The following is a 25,006-nucleotide window of genomic DNA, read 5'->3' on the forward strand; positions in this document are numbered from 1 at the left end:
TATGCGATCCGGGCTGGCTGGATCAGGCAGACGCGCCCTCCAATCAGGCACTGTAGAGGGCCGCTCGCAGTGGCCTCGGAGGAGCGAGCGGCCGCCCGATGACAGCAGGGTGAATGTGGCAGAGAGAGAGAGCCAGGGGCTTCGTTTAGCGGGGGTCGTGACGGCGCCCCCCCTCAGTCCTGCTCCCGGGGCAAGCGCCCCCGGTTGTTACGCCACTGCTCATAGCTTATTAGAGACAACATGCCACCGAGAAAGAAAAAAACTTCAAAATGTATTATTACATTTTTGTTTTGTTTTGGTTAAAGTAGGTCAGGTTTATAATCCTTGTCAGTTTATTGTTTAATGTTTGTGTCCCATTGGGGAGATTTTCCTTCACATCCTGTTTATTTATTTATTACAGGTATTTACTGTTCCACAGTGCAGCAGGAAGTGAGGGACAATCTCTACAAAGTGAGGGGAGTTCCCCCCTAAGACATTTGTCACCAGAACAGATTTCCTCGTTGCAAGATTCCCCCGTATCTCCTGTTCCAGTGAGTGCTCTAAAGTATGTGATTGTCCATCACTTTCTGTACCTGGGACAATCGTCACCAGGCAGCAATAAAAACCTGATAGAGGTGCTAGTCCTTTCCTTACACTATCCAAAACAAAAAAAGTTTTGGCTTTAGGTACACTTTATGTAATACTAGAGGCTTAAACAGGTACAGTAAGCAGCTCTCACTTAGCCTTCATATGATCCAAAGTATTAGGACAAAGAAGATTGTGTATACTGCAGTAACTCATAGCAACTAAATAAAATCTATTGCTAATGATCAGGCAGCAGTACACAAAATGTATTTGGCTTATGTGGGTTGCTGCACTTTGCATAAAAATGACTGCTCGTAGCATGACTCATTAAAAGATCATTCACCTAAAATTAAATATCAATTATAGGTTGAGTCTGGTGGACTATGTCAGTCCCTGGCTTCTTATATTTTTTGGCAGTCTAAAAAGTTTTGCATAAGTCTCCTGGAAGAATTTGTGAGAATAATGCAATTGGCCCATTCTCCACTGTGAATGGGGCCTTGGACTCTCTCAGCCAGCAGAATATTCATTGCATGATTTAGGTTCAGGAACAGCTGATCAGACACATAGGGGTCTATTCACGAAGCAGCCGAAGGATCTAGCCGTAGCCGTCCACTTGCAGAGAGATCAGCGTCCCTGGTTACCAGGTAACCAGGGACGCTGATCTCCAGACAGCCCAACTCTCCCGGGCGCTCCGGGAGTCTCCCGCTATTAGATAGCGGCTCCCGGCCGCCCGGGAGAGAAACACTTTCTCCCAGAAAGGTTTACTCTGCTCGATCGATGGAGCCAATGGCTGCCATCAGAATAAAAAAAAAAATATTTCACCATAGGAAAACATAGCTAGATTCCTATTGGCTATTTAATTTGCAATAGCCAATAGCAAACTAGCTATTGCACCCGCCCGCTGCTGCTGTCAATCATCAGAGGGGACCTGCAGTTCTCCATCAGGTCCCCTCTAGTGATTGACAGCAGCAGAGGGTGGGTGCAATAGCTAGTTAGCTATTGGCTATTGCAAATTGAAATAGCCAATAGGAATCTAGCTATGCATTCCTATGCTGTGAAATTTTTTTCCGTGACTGCAGCAGACCCGCCCAGCCAATAAAAAACAGTTGGGCGGAGCTGTAATGGATGTGGTTAAGTGACTATGATAAAAATGCCTATTTCAATATACCGTATATATTATAATATACATATGTTATTGCTCCTGTTCATATTAATTCTTAATCAAAATGGCTGCCTAGTTAGTTGCTCAACTTAGCACCCCTCCCGCCCCCCATGAGAAGTACGCAGTAGAAATAGAAACCAAGATGGCGCCTCCAGGAGAAACAACACCCAAGACGAGACGTCAGCACCCTGGAAGGAGATTACGCTTTAATGAATCAGTCCAATTATAACCTAGAAAGCTATCGCAAACTCTATGTTTAGATATACACTATCAGCTGCCTATATAAAACACAACAGTGCGAAACAATAATAAAGAAGTATTTTTACTCTGACTTTCGGTGTCAGCGTGTGTTATTTCTTCACTGATAGTGTGCACACTTTGTACTGAATTTGGCCCAGGGACAGATATATGCCAGATTCTTGATGTCCGAGTCCTAAACAGTTTGGCGCCCAACGTGGGGCCTCGGGTTCTGTACCGAGGGATAGCCGAGGAGACCGGGACGCACCAACACACGAGGCAGCGGAGACTGATCACCTCTGATAAATACGGTAAGAGATAACATTTAACATCTTCTTGCCAGTATATCCTGCCTCTGTTTTGGCCTGTCTCTGTGTTCGTATTGGCTTCCCACGGTCAGCAAAGAAAAGACAGGTAACGCAGCTTGCCCGAGGTCCATTGATAAAGAACCTGTGTAATATATATCTGTCACCTGCATATGTTGTGTTGTATGTATTGGCCTGTGGTAGGGTTGTGGAGATATCAGACGAAAATGACGAAAATGACAAGCACTGACGTACTTAAACTCGGACCCTGGGTGGAGGATAACTAAAACACTGGTATCCAGCCCAGGGGGGGGCGTCAGGGGAGATAAATGCACTAAGCGCGGGAAACATGTGACAGAGACCCTGAATCTCACCACCTTGCCATATGAGTCGGTAATGTTATGTCATGTCCTGAGTGTGTCTGTGATTTACTGCTGGGCATACACAAGGTTAAACGTAGTCAGACAGCAGCAGGGGAGAAGGGGGGCTGCCCACAAGTTTGCAGCTGCAGAGCGAGCTCGAGATAAGAGAAATTCCAAGGTCTGAAAGATTAGGTGAAATGGTGAACTGAAATCTGTTGTGCCTTGTTAAGTGGTAGAATTCTCGTCTGCTCGTACAGACAGCGTTATATGTTGGAGACTGGTCCAATAGAGAGGGACAGGTGACGGTTAGAGGTATTGTCGGACCCTTGAGTCCAAGACAGCTTCATACAACCATCTAAAGACCTGAGCCCGGACACACATGAACTCCCCAATAGCTAACAATGGGACAGAAGTTAAAGTAAGCTGAAGGAGGGACATATTGTAGAGAGAGAGAGAGAGAGAGAGAGGTGTTAACGCCACCGAAAAAACAGTTAGAGGACTGTGAGAACGAGAAAGAACGAGTGAGAGGTCTCGGGCTTTTGTTAGGAGAACCAGAGAGAGAGAGAGAGAAGATGGGACAGAAGCTGACGAGACCAGCAAAGGGCGTTTTGGCATGTGAGTTGGTGGCGGAGAGAGGGGGGCGAGTATGTGATAATGTTGAAGGAAGTTGGATAGAGCAGCTGCAGCAGGGAGGACAGACTGTATTTGTGCATAACCAATGTGCCAACGAGAATGAATCATTGTTCACGCTAACTGAAAAATGCCAGCCCCCCACCTTATGATGGAGGCGTCTCTTCCTGGGTACGTCCCCAATGACAAAACGCCTGCACGAGCTGCAACACCACCACCCATGTTACTGCAGCCCGCCCACCAGCCAAAGTCCCCTTACTGCCTGTGTTAATGCCCCCCGTTAACACCCCAGTCCCACCTCTAACCTGGCCAATAGATGCGCCCACCAATGGCCGCCATCTTGGTATACCCAGCCAACACCCTGGAAGTCCCGCCCCTACTACACCCGGTGGCGGCCATCTTGGTATACCCAGTCAACACCCCGGAATGCCTACACAGTCGCCTGTAACTTCTCTTTATCCGGTGTTAAGAGCTGGTGGTACTTATTATGTGCCACCCATAGAACCTCAAACCCCTATTATGCCTATAGTGCCGCCCGATACAACCGCTGTGTGTGCAGGTTGTCTGCTAGTTCTCCCACAGGTGGGGCCTGCACAGGGGGGAGATGCTTACTGGCCAATAATGGATAGGAGTTTACAAACTGCAAGGATTGTTGATGACAATTCTTTTATTTCTGGTGTGGAAATCTGCAAACAATTGTGCGATCAGCAAAGAAAAGACAGGTAACGCAGCTTGCCCGAGGTCCATTGATAAAGAACCTGTGTAATATATATCTGTCACCTGCATATGTTGTGTTGTATGTATTGGCCTGTGGTAGGGTTGTGGAGATATCAGACGAAAATGACGAAAATGACAAGCACTGACGTACTTAAACTCGGACCCTGGGTGGAGGATAACTAAAACACTGGTATCCAGCCCAGGGGGGGGCGTCAGGGGAGATAAATGCACTAAGCGCGGGAAACATGTGACAGAGACCCTGAATCTCACCACCTTGCCATATGAGTCGGTAATGTTATGTCATGTCCTGAGTGTGTCTGTGATTTACTGCTGGGCATACACAAGGTTAAACGTAGTCAGACAGCAGCAGGGGAGAAGGGGGGCTGCCCACAAGTTTGCAGCTGCAGAGCGAGCTCGAGATAAGAGAAATTCCAAGGTCTGAAAGATTAGGTGAAATGGTGAACTGAAATCTGTTGTGCCTTGTTAAGTGGTAGAATTCTCGTCTGCTCGTACAGACAGCGTTATATGTTGGAGACTGGTCCAATAGAGAGGGACAGGTGACGGTTAGAGGTATTGTCGGACCCTTGAGTCCAAGACAGCTTCATACAACCATCTAAAGACCTGAGCCCGGACACACATGAACTCCCCAATAGCTAACAATGGGACAGAAGTTAAAGTAAGCTGAAGGAGGGACATATTGTAGAGAGAGAGAGAGAGAGAGAGAGGTGTTAACGCCACCGAAAAAACAGTTAGAGGACTGTGAGAACGAGAAAGAACGAGTGAGAGGTCTCGGGCTTTTGTTAGGAGAACCAGAGAGAGAGAGAGAGAAGATGGGACAGAAGCTGACGAGACCAGCAAAGGGCGTTTTGGCATGTGAGTTGGTGGCGGAGAGAGGGGGGCGAGTATGTGATAATGTTGAAGGAAGTTGGATAGAGCAGCTGCAGCAGGGAGGACAGACTGTATTTGTGCATAACCAATGTGCCAACGAGAATGAATCATTGTTCACGCTAACTGAAAAATGCCAGCCCCCCACCTTATGATGGAGGCGTCTCTTCCTGGGTACGTCCCCAATGACAAAACGCCTGCACGAGCTGCAACACCACCACCCATGTTACTGCAGCCCGCCCACCAGCCAAAGTCCCCTTACTGCCTGTGTTAATGCCCCCCGTTAACACCCCAGTCCCACCTCTAACCTGGCCAATAGATGCGCCCACCAATGGCCGCCATCTTGGTATACCCAGCCAACACCCTGGAAGTCCCGCCCCTACTACACCCGGTGGCGGCCATCTTGGTATACCCAGTCAACACCCCGGAATGCCTACACAGTCGCCTGTAACTTCTCTTTATCCGGTGTTAAGAGCTGGTGGTACTTATTATGTGCCACCCATAGAACCTCAAACCCCTATTATGCCTATAGTGCCGCCCGATACAACCGCTGTGTGTGCAGGTTGTGTGCTAGTTCTCCCACAGGTGGGGCCTGCACAGGGGGGAGATGCTTACTGGCCAATAATGGATAGGAGTTTACAAACTGCAAGGATTGTTGATGACAATTCTTTTATTTCTGGTGTGGAAATCTGCGAACAATTGTGCGTTTGGGCAAGGGAAAGACTGGCCGACCGAGCCACGAGTACCCAGAATGTTACCCAAGATAAGACAGAGTCAGTGGAAAAGTTTTACACTAGGTTGTCACAGGTTTTCTCAGACCTAGGATTCAGTGGTCATAATAAAGTACATAGCCAAATGCTATCATCAGCCTTTGTGGCAGGCCTAAAGGAGCCAATCAGAAAAGGCCTCATCATGGCCAGACCTGAATACCGTGTGTTGCCCCTGGATACCCTTCTACTAGTGGCCAAAGGCCTGGAGTACTATCAAACTAGGAAGGCCACCCCACTTATGGTGGCAGACACTTGGCCTACTGCCCCCTATGGTGCCACCACACCTTCCAGACCAACCTGTTTTAATTGTGGGCAACCTGGGCAGTTCAGGAGGGAATGCAGGGCACCTAGACGTCGCTGCCCACAATGGAACCAAGGCCCACACGGCCAGCAAGAGCAGCAGCAACGCCCTCCCTGGGCCTAACCCAGAACACCCGGACCTTCTACACTAGGATTCGGCCAAGCATGTGGCACCCTCCCCCTTCATGGCAGTGCATACAGGGGGCCCACTTGCGAAGGTGACCTTATCCATTGAAGGCCATCTCACCACCTTCCTATGCGACACAGGTGCTGCCAGAAGCGTGATCAGAGCAGAGGAGTTGCCTGATACCTCTTTCCTTTCGGACATTGATGTAACATGTGTGGGCGTGGACGGGATGCCGAGGAAAAGTCCCCTGACCCGCCCTTTGTTTGTAGTCTCCACCACATGCCCCTTGAACTTGTTGGGAACTGATGTCTTATCTGGACTCCAGGCTTCTATTTCTTTCCAGCCCGATGGAAGCATTCAAGTGTCATCACCACTGACTGTTGATGATGCCTCAGCCCTTTGCTCCATTCCCCTTCTATTATCCTTAGACGTAGAAGACGAGGCTGCACTTCTGGAGGAGATCTTGAACCGCATTCCTCCTTGCCTGTGGTCCACAGGTCCTGAAGATATTGGACACCTGAAAGTGCCACTAGTCATGGTGCAATTGAAGCCTGGAGCCCCCTTGCACAAGAAAACCACAATACCCCTTGAAGCTAGCTCAATCTGCAGCCATTTCAAACCAAGTCAAGACCCTTGTGTCTAATGGAGCTCTGATACCCTGCACATCCCCGTGCAACACGCCATTGTTCCCAATGAAGAAGCGGACCCCAAAAGGGGAACCGGAAAAATACAGGATGGACCAGGATCTCCGGGCAGTCAATGAAGCCACGGTCTTGGAAACACCGATAGCGCCAAACCCTCACACTCTGCTTGCAGGAATACCTCCAACAGCGAAGTACTTTACAGTGGTGGACCTGGCAAATGCATTCTTCAGCGTTCCCCTTCATCCCTCCTGTAAATACCTCTTCGCATTTACCCATGATGGAGAACAATACACCTGGACGGTCATGCCACAAGGAGCACAGAACTCTCCCAGTCAGTTTGCAAAAGCCATGGCTACCATATACATGGCAGAAGGAACACACCGACAGTGACCCTCCTCCAGTATGTGGATGACCTCCTACTCTGCGCAGACACCCTTGAAGACGCCTCATCCCTCTCAGAAAGTCTCCTTCATTACCTAGCTGACCAAGGATGCAAAGCCTCGAAACAGAAGGTACAGTGCAAAGAGAAAGTAGTTTTCCTGGGTCATTGCATCTCTCAGGGCACCCGACATCTCACTCAGGAGAGAGTAGCTGCGATCAAGGGGATCCCCGTGCCACAGGGTCCAAAATCCCTCTATGCTTCCTAGGATTAATCTCCTACTGTCGTTCTTGGATTCCAGGAGCCTCCCTCCTGATGCAGCCCCTCTACGATGCTCTGAAGTCTGATCCCTTCTAAATGTCCCCGGAAGCAATCTCCAACTTCGAGATTCTCAAGCAAGTTATTTCATCAACTCCTGCTCTAGAACTCCCAGACTATGAGCAGACCTTCAAGCTTTTTGTGTGTGAACGTCAAGGACATGCTACAGGTGTGCTCACCCAGTCCCACGGCAACCGCCTATGACCAATAGGCTACTACTCCTGCAGATTGGATGCAGTGGCCAGAGGAGGCCCCTCCTGTCTTCGAGCTGTCTTTGCTGCTCCAGCCTTGCTTGACAAGACCTCGGACCTAGTCCTGGCCCTCACCTTATCCTGCTTGCACCCCATGACATTGCTGCTATACTCAACCTGGTTCAACCCAAACACAAACTGTCCACGGCCCGAATATCACCCTGATGCGTTGCAACACGCTAAACCCCTCCACTCTCCTCCCACTTCCCGAGGGGGGAGGCGGTGAAGAGTCTGAAGACCCCGACCATTCGCGTCTGAAGACCCGGACCCTTCGCACAACTGCTTTGAACTGATGAAGATGGAAACTACACATCTCCCCACTGTGAGAGAGAAGCCCAGCCCTCCCACTTTTTGTTGATGCAGTTTTGCAGATGAGCGAGGCAAGTACCACACAGGCTATGCAGTGACCACTGAAGATACAGTCCTGCAAGCTGCAGCCCTGCCATCAATGATGTCTGCACAAAAGGCTGAACTACAAGCACTGACCACAGCGTACAGACTGGCTGAAGGAAAAAGAGCGAACATCTACACAGACTCCAGATATGCCTTTGGGGTGGCACATGACTTTGGAATCATCTGGAAGATGCGAGGCTTCCTAACGGCCGCTGGAACACCGTTGAAACATGGGCCAGCCATCAAGGAATTCAGAAGAAGCCCGAGGATACATTCCGAAGAAGCCAGAGGCAATCACCTCCCGGACACTGCAGCAAAACAAGCTGCAAGTAAACAGCTGAAAGTGGATGAAGAAGTAGCAGAAAAAGTCCTGACCATCCATATACCAACAGATAAGGCCTACCTAGTCTCAATGCAGAAAGGAGTACATTCAGAAGAGAGACTGAGCTGCGGTAACAAAGGAGCAGTCTACGAGAATTAACTGTACAAAGTGAGAGGGAAAGTCTGTTTACCCAAGTACATGTACCCAGCAGTGGTGCAATGGGCCCATGGAAGTGGACACCTGTCAAAGAACTTGATGAATTCACTCATCAGCAAGTACTACTGGGCCCCTGGAATAACTACAGCGACCAAGAACTACTGCAAAAAAAAAGAATTGTGATTATTGGGGAGCAGCGGCCTGGAATATAGGGACACCCTGGGGGTATAAACCCCAGCCAGCCTATGACAGTAAAGATAATAAAGGAGAGCCCTTGCTGACCCGTCTCACTCTCACTAAGCCAGGGCCCGGTATGACACTTGTTCTGAAGTGAATATACGAAACATTTAGGTGGTATAGTCCCACTACAGTCCCACATTTAGGTACAGTCCCACTCAATATACCCGCGGAGGCAGAAGAATGTTTCCTAAGCCTTTTCGCCAATATCTCCACTAATCACTCGGCATGTGAGCGGTGGAAGGCAGAGTACCCAGTTATAACCAGGGCACCCACACCAGGAGAAGGCATCACGATATATCCTTGGGATTACACCTGTTACGCTCGCCATGTAGGGGAGGGAAGGCATCTGGGCAACTTCTCAAAAGGGTATTGTACCTCTTATAGCAGCGCCCCCGCCGACCTAGTACAGATTCAAACTCAGTCCTTAGGGGATGTGTACTGGTTGTGTGGAGACATGCGCGTGAGGACTAGGATAGGAGGGCGGTGGAGAGGAGAGTATGCTCTGGCAAAGGCTATTATGCCCCTTCACATTCTCTCCTACGACCCATCTACCCCACACCCTGATTCATCGCCCAGTCGTAGAAGAAAAAGGTGTACCCCAGCAGGCAGTTTTGACCCACATGTGTATATAGATGCCATAGGAGTCCCAAGGGGGGTCCCAAACGAGTTTAAGGCTCGAGACCAGGTAAAAGCAGTTTTTGAGTCCTTGATTCCCATGATCACTATCAACAAGAACGTAGATTGGATAAATTACGTCTATTACAACCAGCAGCGGTTCGTGAATTATACCAGAGATGCCCTGCAGGGAATTGCTGACCAATTAGGCCCCACCTCTTACATGACTTTCCAAAACAGGATGGTAATAGACATGATTCTAGCGGAAAAGGGGGTGTTTGCAAAATGATTGAAGGCACAGGAACCTGCTGCACGTACATCCCAGACAACACTGGCCCAAATGGTAAAGTTACCCTAGCCATTAAGAAGCTAGCAGACCTGTCAGCGGAACTAAAGAAGAATTCAGGTATCACAGACCCATGGGACCAATATTTTAATTGGATGACAGGTTGGAAGAAAGCATTAGCCCAAGTAGGTGTGGTGATTCTCATTGTTCTGATCTTTGTCAGCCTAGTAGTCTGCTGTGTGATCCCCTATGCCAAAAAGTTAATGACCAAAGCGATGGATGAGAGTACTTTGACCCCAACCATGATACAGGTAGAAGAGGACACCTACCTGAGTGATGACGAGAAACCATATTCCCCATTACAATCTGTGTTTCCCCAAATATAATACCACAAACATTTTAGATTAGTAAGAGTAGGGGCAGAGACCACCTGACAGTGCATACCCACATGTACCAGAGGTGGATTAGCCCCTCGGACGGCCCCTATGCATGTTAAAAGAGTTCCAGGGGGTGGGCCAGGTGATAGGTAAAGGGACAGGAAAAATCATAATTTGAAATAGTCATTTTAGGGGGGACTGTAATGGATGTGGTTAAGTGACTATGATAAAAATGCCTATTTCAATGTATATATTATAATATACATATGTTATTGCTCCTGTTCATATTAATTCTTAATCAAAATGGCTGCCTAGTTAGTTGCTCAACTTAGCACCCCTCCCGCCCCCCATGAGAAGTACGCAGTAGAAATAGAAACCAAGATGGCGCCTCCAGGAGAAACAACACCCAAGACGAGACGTCAGCACCCTGGAAGGAGGTTACGCTTTAATGAATCAGTCCAATTATAACCTAGAAAGCTATCGCAAACGCTATGTTTACATATACACTATCAGCTGCCTATATAAAACACAACAGTGCGAAACAATAATAAAGAAGTATTTTTACTCTGACTTTCGGTGTCAGCGTGTGTTATTTCTTCACTGATAGTGTGCACACTTTGTACTGAATTTGGCCCAGGGACAGATATATGTCGGATTCTTGATGTCCGAGTCCTAAACAGAGCTGGCTGTCACTGCTAGCTCCGCACAATCGTTTTCTATTGTTTTGTTTCTACTTTTTTAACTATTTTGCTATTCTGCTTGGTGCCACAGAGGGGCCAAGCAGAACAGCTGAGCGGCATTCGACTATTTACTCACTGCTGTTCGGCATCTATGGGAATAGACCGAACTGCAGTGAGTAGACTGCCGGAGGTTCGGCTTAGCCGATCCAGATGTTGAATCGGCTGAGTTGAACTCCTTCTGCACCTTGGGTCGGCTTAACATGCTGAGCATGTTCGGCCGACCCGAAGCCACCCGATGTACGGCTGATTTCAGCCGATATACGGCTGCAATCAGCCGTACAAACCTGAAGTGAATAGCCGAACAGCGTTCGGCTCACTTCACTTCGGGTCGGTTGTTCACTCGGCTGCCTACGGCAGCTTAGTGAATAGAGGGTACCGTATTTAAAAAGGGTTGAAGAGTTTGGAGAAGGCGGGATAGACAACATAGCTGAATTGGAAGGTGAGCTGAATTGGAGAATTTTTCAAAATCAGCTATTTTGGCCTAGATTGCTCACTTCTCCTGCCTTTATGAGACTCTTCACCCTTTTTTGAATAACCCTGATAGTATGTGTGGTTTTTAACCTGAACCTTTAATCCAATTACTGGAACTATGCTGAATCTTCTTAGATCTTTCTATAATCTTTCTTATGACCAGTACAAGTATAAACTGGTTCAGGGTATCCACAAAGCTTTTCTGGTCATACATTGTCAATATATAATTTTATTATACATGCATTTTACCATTTTAAGTCCTTTAGTTGTAGCATTTTAAAGCAGTGTTTTTGTAATGCAGACACTCTGAAATTGCAAGTGCATGGTCTCTGCCTCTTATGCAAACATAGCAGCATAAAGGCACACTAGGAGGGAGGTGTGGAGAGATGTGGAGAGCCTATGACCTCTATGCCTGTGGATCTCAACTGGTGGGTCGTGACCCAAAAGTGGGTTGCCACCTTCTTTTCAGTGGGTAGCCAAATGCCCTCCACTGCGCTAGGTGAGAGGCTCCTCAGCCTTCCCTTAGCACAACATTGTCAGTTCTAATGCCGAGCAGCCATTCAAAATATGCAAAATATGCATATGGATTGGGCTGGGGGTACGGCCATGAAAGAGCTATAGAGAGTCTATGGTGGGCTCTGCAGAGTCACTCTCAGGTGGGCTGTTTGGGATACACTGGGTAAATCTTAAAAAAATATATATACTTTTTTGGGGGGGAATGTGTATGTGTGAGAATATCGATGAGTGTGTAAGATTGTGTCTGTGGTTGTGTTTGTCTGTCAGTGTTTTGTGGGCCCGTTCACATTAGTACAGTGCATTAATAGCACAGTCCCGTGGGATCAACGCACTCTTCGCACTCTTCAACGCAATCTCACCTACTGCCTGTTCGGGTGCAAGAGGTGCATAGCACTGCCATTAATTTGAATGGCACCCCAAATACACCTCCCACTTACAGTTAGTTTGCCTGCACCGAAACATGCAGTAGCTCAATGCCATGCTTTCCAGTGCAGTGTGTCTTGGGTCGCAACTTAATGACCAAGGACCAATGTGGGTCCTGAGGTTACACAGGTTGAGAACCACTGCTCTAAGCTGTTCAGCTAGAAAACCTGAAGCGAACATGTCACAGAGAAACCACAGCATGCACAGTCACTGTTTTTGCATGTGTCCTTGAATTTTAAATAAAAGAATCTGTAGTTCTGCTTCAGATATTATGCATCTGTTTATATGCCTTTAACACAGACACATATATACTTATCAACTCACTTTGGATTTTGTTGACTTGCAGATAGAGATTTTCCAGGCCTTCATTTACCGCCGGAACAGTTGAAAGTGAATTGAATGAAAGATCCAGCTCAAGAAGGGTTGAGATATTGAAAGCATTTCCAGGTACTCCAGCATCTTTGAGCTCATTGTTGGACAGGCGAAGATACTGTAGTGCCTTGAAACCTTGGAAATATTCATCAGGAATGTTGCTGATTTTATTGTTGTCAAAATAAAGCATGCTTATGCTTGGTGGAAGTCCCATAGGTACTTTTGTGAGCTCATTATAGCTTAGATCAAGGTACAAAAGTGATTTTAGGCCTTTAAATGCACCAGAAATTGAGTCTTCTTTCAATTTGTTGTGTTGTAGATGGACAACAGTAAGGTTCTCTAAACCTTCTAAAATGTTGGGGGTAATCTTTGTAAGCTTGTTGTTGGTTACACGCAGGTCATCCATGGTCTTTGGTAGTGGCCCCACAAGTTCAGTGAGATTGTTGAAACTTATATAAAGTTTCTGTAGCTCCTTTAGCTTGGAGAATGCATTTTTCTTAATATTAGCATTGGTCAGATGATTGTGGTCCAGAATGAGCCATTTAAGATCAGTCACATTTTGAAATGCATCATTATCTATGCCCTCAATCATGTTGTTCTGGAGATACAAATACTGAATGCCGGAAGGGACCATTGGAATTTTCTTTAATTTAAGATTGTCACAATACATTGCTGAAGGGTAGTTTGCTGGACAGTTACATTCGGGTGCACAGTTAGCAGTAGAAGGTCCCATAGCTAAGCTTGAATAGTAATCATCTGGTGAACCATAATCATAGTTACCATATTGGGAGAGTACACTGCCCATAAGAAGCAGCCCTAGTATTGGAATGAATTGTAGGTGCATGGTTTCTATTTACACTGAACCTAAAGAAAATAAAAATAAATATTTAAATTAGTATACTATGTACATTTATGTACATTTTGTGTATGTATATTTGGTAAGCAAGTATTACTGGAGCAGTTGATCATGGCAACCAATCAGCGTCTCTTTTCAGTTTGTTCAGTTAAGCTTTGAAAATGAAAGAGAGAAGCTGATTGATTGCCATAAACAACTACTGCAGATTCTGTCTGCTTCAGTTTTTATGAATTCCACCCTATAAGTTAATAATAATTGACCAAAGGAAACTTGTTATTCTTGTTTTTCTTGGATTAGAGAATAACATTCTAGAGGGATAAATTGCATTCAAGTACAATATGTAAAAAGACAAGCACCTTTATTAGTGATCATATTAGGGTTGTGTGTTTTCTTTAGACACATTCATTATATATTAGAACACTTTCAAGTGTCCAGAATAGTTATTTTTTTTAATTCATACTCTGTACTTGAACATACCACAGCAATGACATATGACCATACTGTTTTCATAAGCATTGTGGTATACCAACAACATGTGTGCCAATTTGTTGTACTGTATGCTGTTCTTCTAGTTACCTAGGCTTTGGGGAAAGAGAAAAGGTCCCCAGAAGCACATCAGCCTTTGTACTATTGGCTGCATTATTGCTGGAGGTTACATAGTTACATAGTATTTGAGGTTGAATAAAGACATATGTCCATCAAGTCCAACCTATTTGTGTATGTGTGTATGGTCCTATTGGTGTGTAGTATGTATGAGGTGTACTGAGAGATTCAGGCTTGCCTGGTAGTTTACTTGTGAACTGAGAGAATTAGCTGTTATTTGCTGGATACTGCTCATTTAATTGTGAGCATGGACACTTATTTAAAAAAAACTGGATTTGCATGCTTCAGGAAGCCAGTGTGCTCTGTTTTCTTACTTTTTAGTTGTTTCTGATTGCCCTGCCTGCACATGAGCTGCCGCCTCATTTTTCCTTCATGATTAGTGAGGTATATGCTTTGCAAATAAGGGACACCATTATCTCACTTGGCCCCACCTGAAATGATGTAGGGTTTAAATTCTTTGTATACTGTGTAGTTTTGTTCAATTGAGAAAGCAATCAATACTTGGCAGTTTGCATTCTCACTTTTGTGCCTCCCAAATTCTGTCAGTGATACCCCGTTCTCTGCCTAGCTCTTTTTGTGTCCCTCCCCTTTGTTTCCACCCCAGCTGGTGCGGACGCACCAGGGCCTCCGGCCTCTAGGGGGCCCAGCACAGTCCCAGCGCCGGAATGTAAGCATATGGTACTAGATTTTCAGTGTTTGCATAAAAATCCCATTTTGTGCTGCAATTTAATTGCAGTAATGCACAGCATGATTTAAACATTTCACATTACTAATCGGGTAGTATGTACATCATTTTTAGAAAGCTTTTCCATTTGATGTTTGGCCCATTTGGTATTTATGCCTCACCGATACTTTGATCCTAACTGCAAACAATTTGCTGAGCGGAGGGATGTATTTTAAGCGTGTTTTGTGGTGCAGTTGAAAAATTTTTATGTACGTTTTTATAGCTGTTTTTAATAAAGTGCCTTATGGATTTTAAACTATGCAATGTTTTATCTTCCTCCTGAGCCATGATGGAATAATATATGGTATAAGAAGATTCCGTATATAAGGGGACCATCTGTTAAAGATCCTAGTGGCTGTGTACCAGTACAGAGATTATTAAACAAAAAGAGCGCTATTAGACCATTTATCATACATAGTCCACCAATTTTAGTGCATGCGATGTGAAGGCACTGTAACACAGGATTGAAATGGTGTGGATTCCACTTGAGACAACCCTTCTGCATGTGTGGAGCACATTTGAGTGGATTTTGCCACATTTGGGAAGCACTTTGATGATGATTTGCCGAACACTGGACTTCGTTTTTTTATTGTTGAGATTGGTGTAATGTTTAACAGCAGTTGTTGTCTTTATATTATATAAACTTTGAGCACAGTGCATTTTTTGTTTATATAAGCTCCTCCAAGCTGCCTTGTAGCCATTCCTGTGCCTTTCTACCAGTTAAGAGTGGCTGTGTCATCAGACACACCCCTGCAGAAACTTTTTATGCACTTCAGAATATTCATCACTAGTTAGGCTTTATTTAGTTATTCAACTGGACCTTAGTAGATTTAGTAGCAGTGCTGCTTGTAACATATTCCAGTACTAGCTTCTAGGGATGAGCTGCATCCTAGCTACCATTAATGCTGTGTGGGCCACCAGCATCCTAGCAGCCAATAATCCCACTGCCTGCTGGCTTGGTTCAAATTGTAAGCAAGCCAGTAGGCATCTAAAGTGAAGTCATGTCGTTTAACGGCAGATGTTTATTTTCTTTCTGAAATGTTTTACAGGTGTGCCACTCCATGTGTAGGTTTAAGGCATCGCACAAGCATGTTATTTAAAGGATTTATGTGTTTTATCGTTTCCCTTTATGCCTTATTAAAAGAACTGCCCCCCACTGAACTGAATTTTTTATTTTTATTTTCATTTCTACACATCCTCTATAGTAGTACCCAGCTCCAGTTGCCCTTTGTTTTACAATCACTTCCTTATTATACTTGCAAATGGCCAGAATTGATTTTCAAGATTTGCTCCCTGTAGACTTTAAATATGTTCACAAGGTTGCAATTTGCAGATCTTGTAATGAGCTTGCTGAATGTCCTGTGAATTGAACCAAACACATTCAGCTCATCACTAATCATTATCTTCAGTCTATTGCAAAATTACATGAATTCTTTTCAAAGCCTTCTCTACTGTTATTCAGACATCTTTACACATTTCCACTACAATAATGAACACTATTTTTGACATTTAGTCACTGGCAGGCCTTTTCTAAGTCAATTATACTGCTAGCTGTCACTATTTCCTATTATCACTCCTTACATCTTTTAGTGCCTCAGGTTGGTTTAGTGATAACCATGCACAGACACAGCAAGTGTTAGGCAAGGTCAGTGGATCTGTTAAGGTCAGAGTGGGGATAGTATTTAAACTGCAAGTGAAATCAAGAGTTCAAATCAAGTGCAAACATGTTATATCCAATATAATCTTGTCCACTACTACTAGTAAAGAAACTGGAAAAAGTAAAGAACAGTTACCATACAGTTGTTGTTGTTGGGTCCCTAGCCCTTTGTAGGTAAAGTGTTTGATTCAACACTGGACTGCTGAGATAGTAAAAATATGTGTTACCACTCAGAAACTTAATTTCCAACACAGAGTCATCTTTTTTAAAATCATTAATTTTTAGGAGCAAACATCTATTAAAAAAAATGTCATCACTTGTGTAACTTCCATTTCATTATTAGTAAATCCTGTCTGCAGGGAGTGTGTACTTCATTAAAATCCAGTCAACTGATGATTTTTTGGGACATATATGGACTATTAAGAATCAATAAATTTTCTCTTTTTTATCATTAGTAGGCTTCTTTGCCTGGTCTAAATGATTAAAATGTTTTTGCTCTCTGCTCATCCAGGCTGGTAGTCCACATTTAGAAGGCCATGATGCTTTACTGGTCATGCTATTGCACTGTGTTAATTTATAATAGGACACAGAAGCTTTGGAGGCTAGGCAGTGAGGACCCGCAAACAGAAAACACACAGGAAACAGATGAAGCAGAAACAGGAAACAGAAACATGTCAGATTATCTGTATAGGTTGTTTAATGGTTCATTACTAAAAGTGATTTTCAGTTATAAATGGAATCTGCTGGTCTGAATCACTTGCTAACTCCCTATATCTTTTGAGGATTCCAGGGGTGAGATCTACCTGCCATAGTTCTTTGCCAAATTTCTACACATGTAGAGATTTCTCCACTCCACCTGTTGTGGTTTTGATAATGATTAGTCATAGATTAATGCATTGGGTAAATTGGGGACCTTCATAATACCTGCAGGTGATGTGCAGACATGAGAACTTAAAAGCAGAGGTCTCAGAACTGGAGTTCCTGAGAAATATAGGGAAGGTGGCTACCATAACTGCATCCACAAAAATGTAATCTTCTTTGGGTTTATTGACTCTTAGTAGTGTCCTACCATAGAAGAGTAAAAAGAGCCTGTAAAATATATTCATATATCGAGGTATATAATTTTTTCCATAGGAGATACTGCAGTAAACTGCAATGGCGAGGGGGGTTCATAGTTTATGTGCTAAATATCTTGTCAGTAATCCCACAAATGAGTTATTACTTTAATGGCCACTGTACTATAATTAATACATAATAATTTATCAGAATCTCTAAATTAAAATAGACACTATCTATTTTCATACCAAAAAGCAAGTAAAATACAGGTTATCTAGACTCTGTAGATACCAGCCTACAAAGTGTTAACATGCAAATATTAGTGTAACTAGCTTTTAGATTAATGATATGATTAGAGATAGTGAAAAAGAGGGAGGGCCCTACATGTGCCGATGTGATTGATTTACTAAAGGCATACAGGTTGTTCAATTTGTACTTTGCAGGGGAATTCTCCTTTAGATTGGTGAAGAAGAAGAATGTCTTTGTCTATGCACCAGAATTTGTACACAGCCAAGCGATCATTGGTACTTTAATAACAATATTAATGATTATCGAAATATGATGTTTTCTAACTGGTGCCTGCTGATGTTTGTACACATTGTGTTGTCTCAATCAAACATTTGAGATAAGAGAATAAATATTTACTTTATGAAGGATCTTTCCCTCACATGTAAATAAGTGTTATGCAAAATCTGTCAAACTTCTAGTCCAGAAGCAAAAGTTGAGAATAATGGAACCTTTGTATTTTTTCCACAAAAAAAATCTTATATGACACATTAGCCAACCAAAACTTTCAAAAGCACAGCCCTATTTTTTTTTATTATTGGTATGGCAAATAAAGCTAAAATCATGTTGCAGCATAGATGCTGATTTATGATCCATTTTATATACAGACAAGTGTTGCACAAGTTAAAAATGTGGAAAACATTCTATGAAAAATGTAACTGAAGTTGCAAAATGATGTGTCAGATAGGAAATTGGAAGCAGCTGTAATCTAAGACATCCCACCTTGTGGGTGTAGTCCTTGAAGATTTCCAAGGGTTGGTACTTCAGAAAGCAGAGTCCTTTTTCAGGTGACTTACTGTTTTGAAATAGGATGGTGAACATCATATTTTGTGATACACTAGCAGTATTTATTCAGTCTTAAAAAGGGGGTGACTTTCTAAAGCAGTATGTATTCGATCAGTGATCAATAAATGTTTCACTTGCATATTCCTTTGTCTGAGTTTTCTACATCAGTATAGAAGGTGCATCATAAAATGTCTGTTGTGCAATCTTATAAGATAATGAGTATTGTATCAAATAATAAATACTCATACCTAATACTTAGGGTTGATTTTTGATTGAGCCAATAAGTGATTAATCTGTGCACATACAGAACACTGATATGTGTGCTCCCACAATCTAACAAATTTTCATTTTTCCCTGTCCCTACTGCAGCAAAAAAAAAACACTTTTACAAGCAAAATTAACTGTATGCATATTTATAGTTTTAAATTCAGGACTTCATATTGTTTTTGTTTAATCTGTCATTGATAGTTCTGACTTCTCTCTAATTTGTTGATAAAGCCAGAGCTAAACTGAATATTTTATTTTTTTAAGTCTAAGTTTATGTATACTGAGACAATTGAGTATTAAGCACATGCATAAAAAAGTAAATTGTATTATTTTCTATGATTTGTAAATGAATGCACATTTATCCTCAAACATATAAACACATTCATTAACAATATATAAATATAATTTCTATAATAAAAAAACACTGCATTTGATCTTATACAGTGAATAGAAAAACTCAGGATAATGCATTTCATTAAAGTAATCTATTTAAAATAATTGGCTGTCTTTATAGTGGTGTCTTTACACCTATATTTTCTTTTATGTATAAGACTTTTTTTCAATCCTGCTCCACTGGAATTAACATACCACAGTTATGTGCTTTAGACTCAAATTAATTTCCAAAGTCTAGTAATTGAAAGGAAGCATTACTGACAAAAAAAGCAAAATGTATATTAAAGTGCATTGGTGGTAAAACTAAACCACAGTGCGTTCACTGTGTTCTAAAATAGCTTTCAAAACATTAGGTATAAAAGGAAATTGTACAAAATCAGAACATAGACTTAGTATGAGTTCCTTAATAGCTGGCAGAGATAAACAAAAATAATATTGTTATCATATTAATGCAAATGTAAGTATGAGCCACAATGTTGCTTACCTCTGTTTGATGCTGCTGTCTTTAATTCCCTACGCAGATTTAAAAAGAGACTGAATCAAATATCATGTGCTGTAAACAGTGTCAGGAGAGGACTGCCTGCCAGAACCACTGTAATACAGAACAGCAAAAAGAAAAAGAGAGAAGAGAAAAAAAAAACTAGTCACATAGCTCTTATGTCATGATGGTGAGTTTGTGGTGTGGCATGCAAAATTATTACTCTGAGTGAGTGCAGGTGGAAGGCTATCAAAGCACAGCCCATCTGTTGCACGTTTCAAACAGAGAATTCAAGTTAAAAAAAAAAGTTTTCTGGAAGTTTTATAACGTATGTAGTAATCTACTATCCAAAGGGTTTAACAGGAATGAAAGAAGCAAAACAAAGAAATATACTTGCTGCGCTTTTCTCTCAAAATCAGGGATTTGCAGAAACCCTGGAGCTTAAAAAACTATTTAGGTATTGTTAGTATTCTCTGGTTAGGCATAATTCAGTGCAAACATAATAAATTGAAATAATATATTGTTGACAGTGGGGATCCCTGCTGTAAAGAAAAGACACGTATGTAGCGTTTAAGTGCTCTGTAACATTATCATCCATTTCTGGTTTCCTATAGTTCTTTTCTAATGGGAATCTTTTGTGTTTCTAACTCCTCTAATGGAAGGTGCCTTTGCCTGACTCATGGACCATGTAGTAGTTGACGTGCAGTGACATCACTTGCAGTGATGCTGAATAGTTTCAGTTTTACCGCTCTAGAACTGCTGCAGAGTCAGAGAATATTACCTCGCATCAGATCCATTTGAGACAGCTTTTTGTGACAGATTCCTTTAGAATGACACATGAGGGTATAATTGGCTCTATTATTCAATGAGCTTATAATTTTAGAAAACATATAGGACCAGCATTAATATCAAGGAATGCAGGATATCATCATGCTGATAATAAGTTAAATCAAAATAATGTGCACTAGAATGTGGTTATCAAGCTGGAGATCTTTTTTTAATTCTTGCTCATAGACCACAGAGTGCATTGATTCATAAATGACATAAGGCTCTATTTAAACCTTTGCTACTATTGCCTAATTTGGCAAAAAGACTGTATCGCACAGTAGGACTGATTATTAAAACAATAATTCCATGCTTATATTATGCTCTTGAATAACAGGGTGACATCAATGCTTCAAAAAGCTGACCTATTAGAATATTAATTGCAAACAAACAGAAAAATTGAGTCTTTTCCAATGTTTTTTATACTGTTGCTAAATTGTGTTCATGGTTTTTATACTTGCCTCTTGCCAATTGTAAATGCTGAATGCTGTAGAGATATATTCAGCACATTTAGGGCTCATGCCACCTAGTGACCTAGGCAGCATTTGCCAAGCTTCCTTTATTACAAGGACACCATGTAAACTCAATAGTGTGTACTCAAGCTGATTTCACATTGTTGATATTTACATGTTGGCTCTGAGCAGGCCAATGGAGTACATTTGCACTGTACGCTGTATGCTCATAAACGTGAGTACAAATGTTTACCTGTGCGCATCATAAATATAGTCAATACGCAGGACAGTGGATGCAGATCTTTCTGTTTTAATTTTACAGATCTGAAGGCAGCGTACCTTTACTCATCTTTATTCAGCTGTGTGCATGGGCTCATAGAAAACAATACACCCCCCTTTCAGATCTATATATATAAAAAAAAAAAGCACCATACTGATAAAAAAGGCATAAGCCTTTAGTGTTCACCAACAGCAGGAGCCAGTAAGCACAGTTGTAACTTTTTAATAGTCACAGACTGCATGGAAAAAGGAATAAGTGAGAGGAGGTTATTTATTTCTCCACTGTATTAGTGCCAGATAATACGAAGCAGACATACTGAAATAGATTATGCTGATGTAAAAACACCTTAAATGTGAACTTGCCTACATCAGATACACTTAAACATGTATCATTAATTGCTTGCAGCAGTTTTTCAATCTATAACTGTTAAATAAATAATGTTTATAGCTAATCAAACTTTTTAGCAAATCCTATATTTTTACTATACAATACATGTGCCTCTACTTAAAATGTTGCTGCTTCCAAAAGTCTGAATTTAATCAGTTTTGGTAATGATTGCTGTTCTTTCCATGGAAACTTGTCAAGAATGTGTGGCTAGTTGGCTACACTTTGATGTGAAACTGTTTCCACTGCAGATAATACTCCTGACCGCTTCAGTCTGTATTTGGTCAAAGAACTAAATAGCATTAAGGGAAGATGAAGTGTAAGGTTCACTATTAAGATATGATGGCCTCCAGTGAAGCCTAAAGCACACACACATGCAAGTTAAACAATTAAAATTGCTGAGGAGTAATCAGCAAATGACCCTAAAACGTCCTTAAATTATACTGTATTGTTGATTTTAATGATACAGTATGGTGGGAAGAATTCTTTTGGATCTAGGTTACAGTTAGATATGAAATAATATTTAGAGCATTGTTCAAAGCAGAATTAAGACCCGTTCTTGTTTTGATACTGGAGGCATAATAGTTAAAGAAACAGATGATTTTTTTTACAACTAAAACATGCATTTGCATGCTTCAAGGAATTGCTCTAGAGGCTTTTTAGTGGAAGCTGAAATTGTGCACAAGCAGATACTTGTATAGCAATTCACATACATGGCATAACTTTATCAGTGTGAAAGTAAATGTTACTTATAGTGCTACTACATATTTAGCAAAAACTGCAATGGCAAACTGAAAAACAGATAAATGTCTGGTAACTCTTCTGCATTTTCTGACCAGTTCTGGCATAATTATTCCCTATGTATAGGGGAGGTATGCCATAGTGTTTCAAAATCAATTTGTTCTACGTTTCAAGCTGCCAAATTGAAGTGAAAATATGACTAAAGAGCAAACAGCAGCTTAAAAAAATAGTGTTAGGGAGTGCTACATATATGTTTTAATATTATAGAAAAACATTAGGCAGGGTTGTTTTTAGGATCCTAAAAGGCCCAGGGCACTGTTGAGAGTTACAATTTTGGCATGAATAGGATGTCCCAAAGAACAAACATGGCCAGAAGTGAAGTAGTCTTAAAGTGTATGTTTTTTTAATTCTTTGATTAGTTTAGAAAAAGGCTAAAATCCCTATCCATTTTTTTTTTCCCCGATGTGCCCCACAGGGGAGATTTCCCTTCACTTCCTTCCCAAAGTGTGAGTAATTCCCAACTTAGACATTTGTCACTGTAACATTGTCCCCAATGGATGATTAACCTTCTGTTTCTGTAACAATTAAAAAATGCTGAACTGTATAACTGTGCTGCTAGAGGTTTATAATGGTGTTGCAGAGTGACTTGGGGGGTTATTCACAAATGAGCCGAAGGATCCAGCCATAGCTATGGCTGGATCGTTCAGCTCACTTTGGCCGATGGAGCCCTTCGGTTCAGTCAAACCGAAGGGCTGCTGTACGAACTATTCACTATAGCCTGTACAGCAGCCATAGGCAGCTGAGTGGCTCAGCCGAGCCAAAGGCATATGCCAAGCGTGGAGAATAACAGCGAGGCAGAGCCAGTCGTGATCTCACGGATTGCTCCGCCCAGTTGTAATGACAGATCAGCGTCCCCAAATGAACTGGGGACACTGATCTGTCATTAAACAATAACAACTGTGTGGAGGCGGCAGTGATGTCACCGCCGGCTCCGCCCAGTTGTTATTTATGGGCCGGAACCTGCTAGAAGACTCTGGCAGGTGTCGGCCAATAGGAAACAGTTGGGCAGAGCTAGCTGTCACTGCCCAATTGTTTTTATTTTGCTGTCATCTGTCAGGTGATTCATTATGCTGCGGGAGTCCGTCGCATGTGGTCAGGTCGACGTGCGTCGGGTTTTAAAAAAATCATTTTTTCTTCTTTTTTTTCTTTTCTTTAAAATGTGTATTTTTTAAATTATCGTATTCTTCTACATTTTTAAAATAATTTTTCTTTTTTTTTAAATTTTACTTATTTTCTATTCTGCCCGCTACCTCGGAGGTACCAAGCAGAATAGCCGAGCCCAATGCCGCTCAGTGGCATTCGGCTATTCACAGAATAGGGGCGAACGGCAGCAAATGAGCTGACGGAGCTTCGGCTCAGCTGATCCAGATGTTAGAATGGCTTAGTCGAAGTCCTTCTGCACTTCTGCTCAGCTGAACATGCACAGCATGTTCAGCTGACCGAAGGCAGCCAATTTACGGCTGATTTTAGCAGATGTACGGCTGAAATCAGCCTTACGAGGCTGAAGTGAATAGCCGAACAGTATTCAGCTCACTTCACTTCGGCTCGGTTATACATTCGGCTGCCCTGGGCAGCTAAGTGAATAACCCCCTTGGTATTTTAATGGACCTGCTGTTGGGGCCCTCGTCTTCGCAACATGGGGACAAGGTGCCTTGGAAGGGGAAAGGCTTTACCACATGCTGCTCGCTGCCCCTCCTTTCTTAGCTAGCCAGGCTACATTCCTGGATAGCGGTCTTTATATAGTTTTAGGGATCACACGCTTTAAAAAAAAAAAAATTTAAATGGCTTGCCTGCCCTTTAACCACTTGCTGACCTGGGTGTTAAACCCCCTCCTGTCCAGGCAATTTTTCAGTATTCAGCACTGTGGTACTTTGACTGACATTTATTCCGTCATGCAAAGCTGTATTGAAATTAATTTTATAACATTTTTTGGGGACACATAGAGCTTTCTTTTGGTGGTATTTAATCACCTCTGGGGTTTTTATTTTTTACTATATGATGAAAAAAGTACCAACATTTTGGGAAAAAAATGTTTTCCCTTAGTTATGTTATAAAACATTTGTTATTACCCAATTTTGTGGTAAAATATAAAAGATGAGGTCATGTCGGGTAAATAGACACCAAACAGGTCATGATTTAAAATTGCGTGCGTGCTCAAAATTGCAAAAAACTACCATGCCTAAAATTGGCCATAGGCGACGCTTTAAAAGCTTTTAATGCTCATCAGTTTAGTGTTATCAGTGATTAATGGCCCTAAAATTATTGCTCTCACTGCAACATTCGTGACAATATGTAGCATGTGTAGCGTAATTGTTTTTCCACATGTAGGCGCACGTTTATAAGTGCATGCACATGTGGATGGGGGGACTTTTTTTTTTTTATATGAGACTACTTTTTTTTACACTTAACTTGATTGCTATCACATAGGGGGCTAAAAATCCTACTATGCGATAGCCAATGTACAATGACAGGTCCTCTTTATGTAGACATCAGGGGTCCCCAAGACCCCTAATGTCACCTTGGGACCTCCTCCTCCTCTGTACTAGTAGTCGCTGTGCTGGTGTTCTCTGTCCCGGGCACTGCAGGGGGGCATTAGT

General features: G+C 42.5%; 1 protein-coding gene across 1 annotated transcript in view; it reads right to left on the reverse strand.

The window, feature by feature from the left end:
- Positions 1-19,808, reverse strand: part of LUM (lumican) — a 26,546-nt gene extending 6,738 nt beyond the window's left edge. Inside the window, exons 1-2 of the mRNA XM_018560243.1 lie at positions 19,674-19,808; positions 12,515-13,426 (exon numbers count right to left, since the gene is read on the reverse strand). Of these exons, the coding sequence (XP_018415745.1) occupies positions 12,515-13,406 (892 nt within the window). The 5' untranslated portion in view covers positions 13,407-13,426; positions 19,674-19,808. The remainder of the gene's footprint in view (positions 1-12,514; positions 13,427-19,673) is intronic.
- Between the last annotated feature and the right edge of the window lie 5,198 nt (positions 19,809-25,006).

This window comes from Nanorana parkeri, unplaced genomic scaffold (genome assembly GCF_000935625.1).
Source record: "Nanorana parkeri isolate BGI_ZX_2015 unplaced genomic scaffold, ASM93562v1 scaffold442, whole genome shotgun sequence".
Lineage (NCBI taxonomy): Eukaryota > Metazoa > Chordata > Amphibia > Anura > Dicroglossidae > Nanorana > Nanorana parkeri.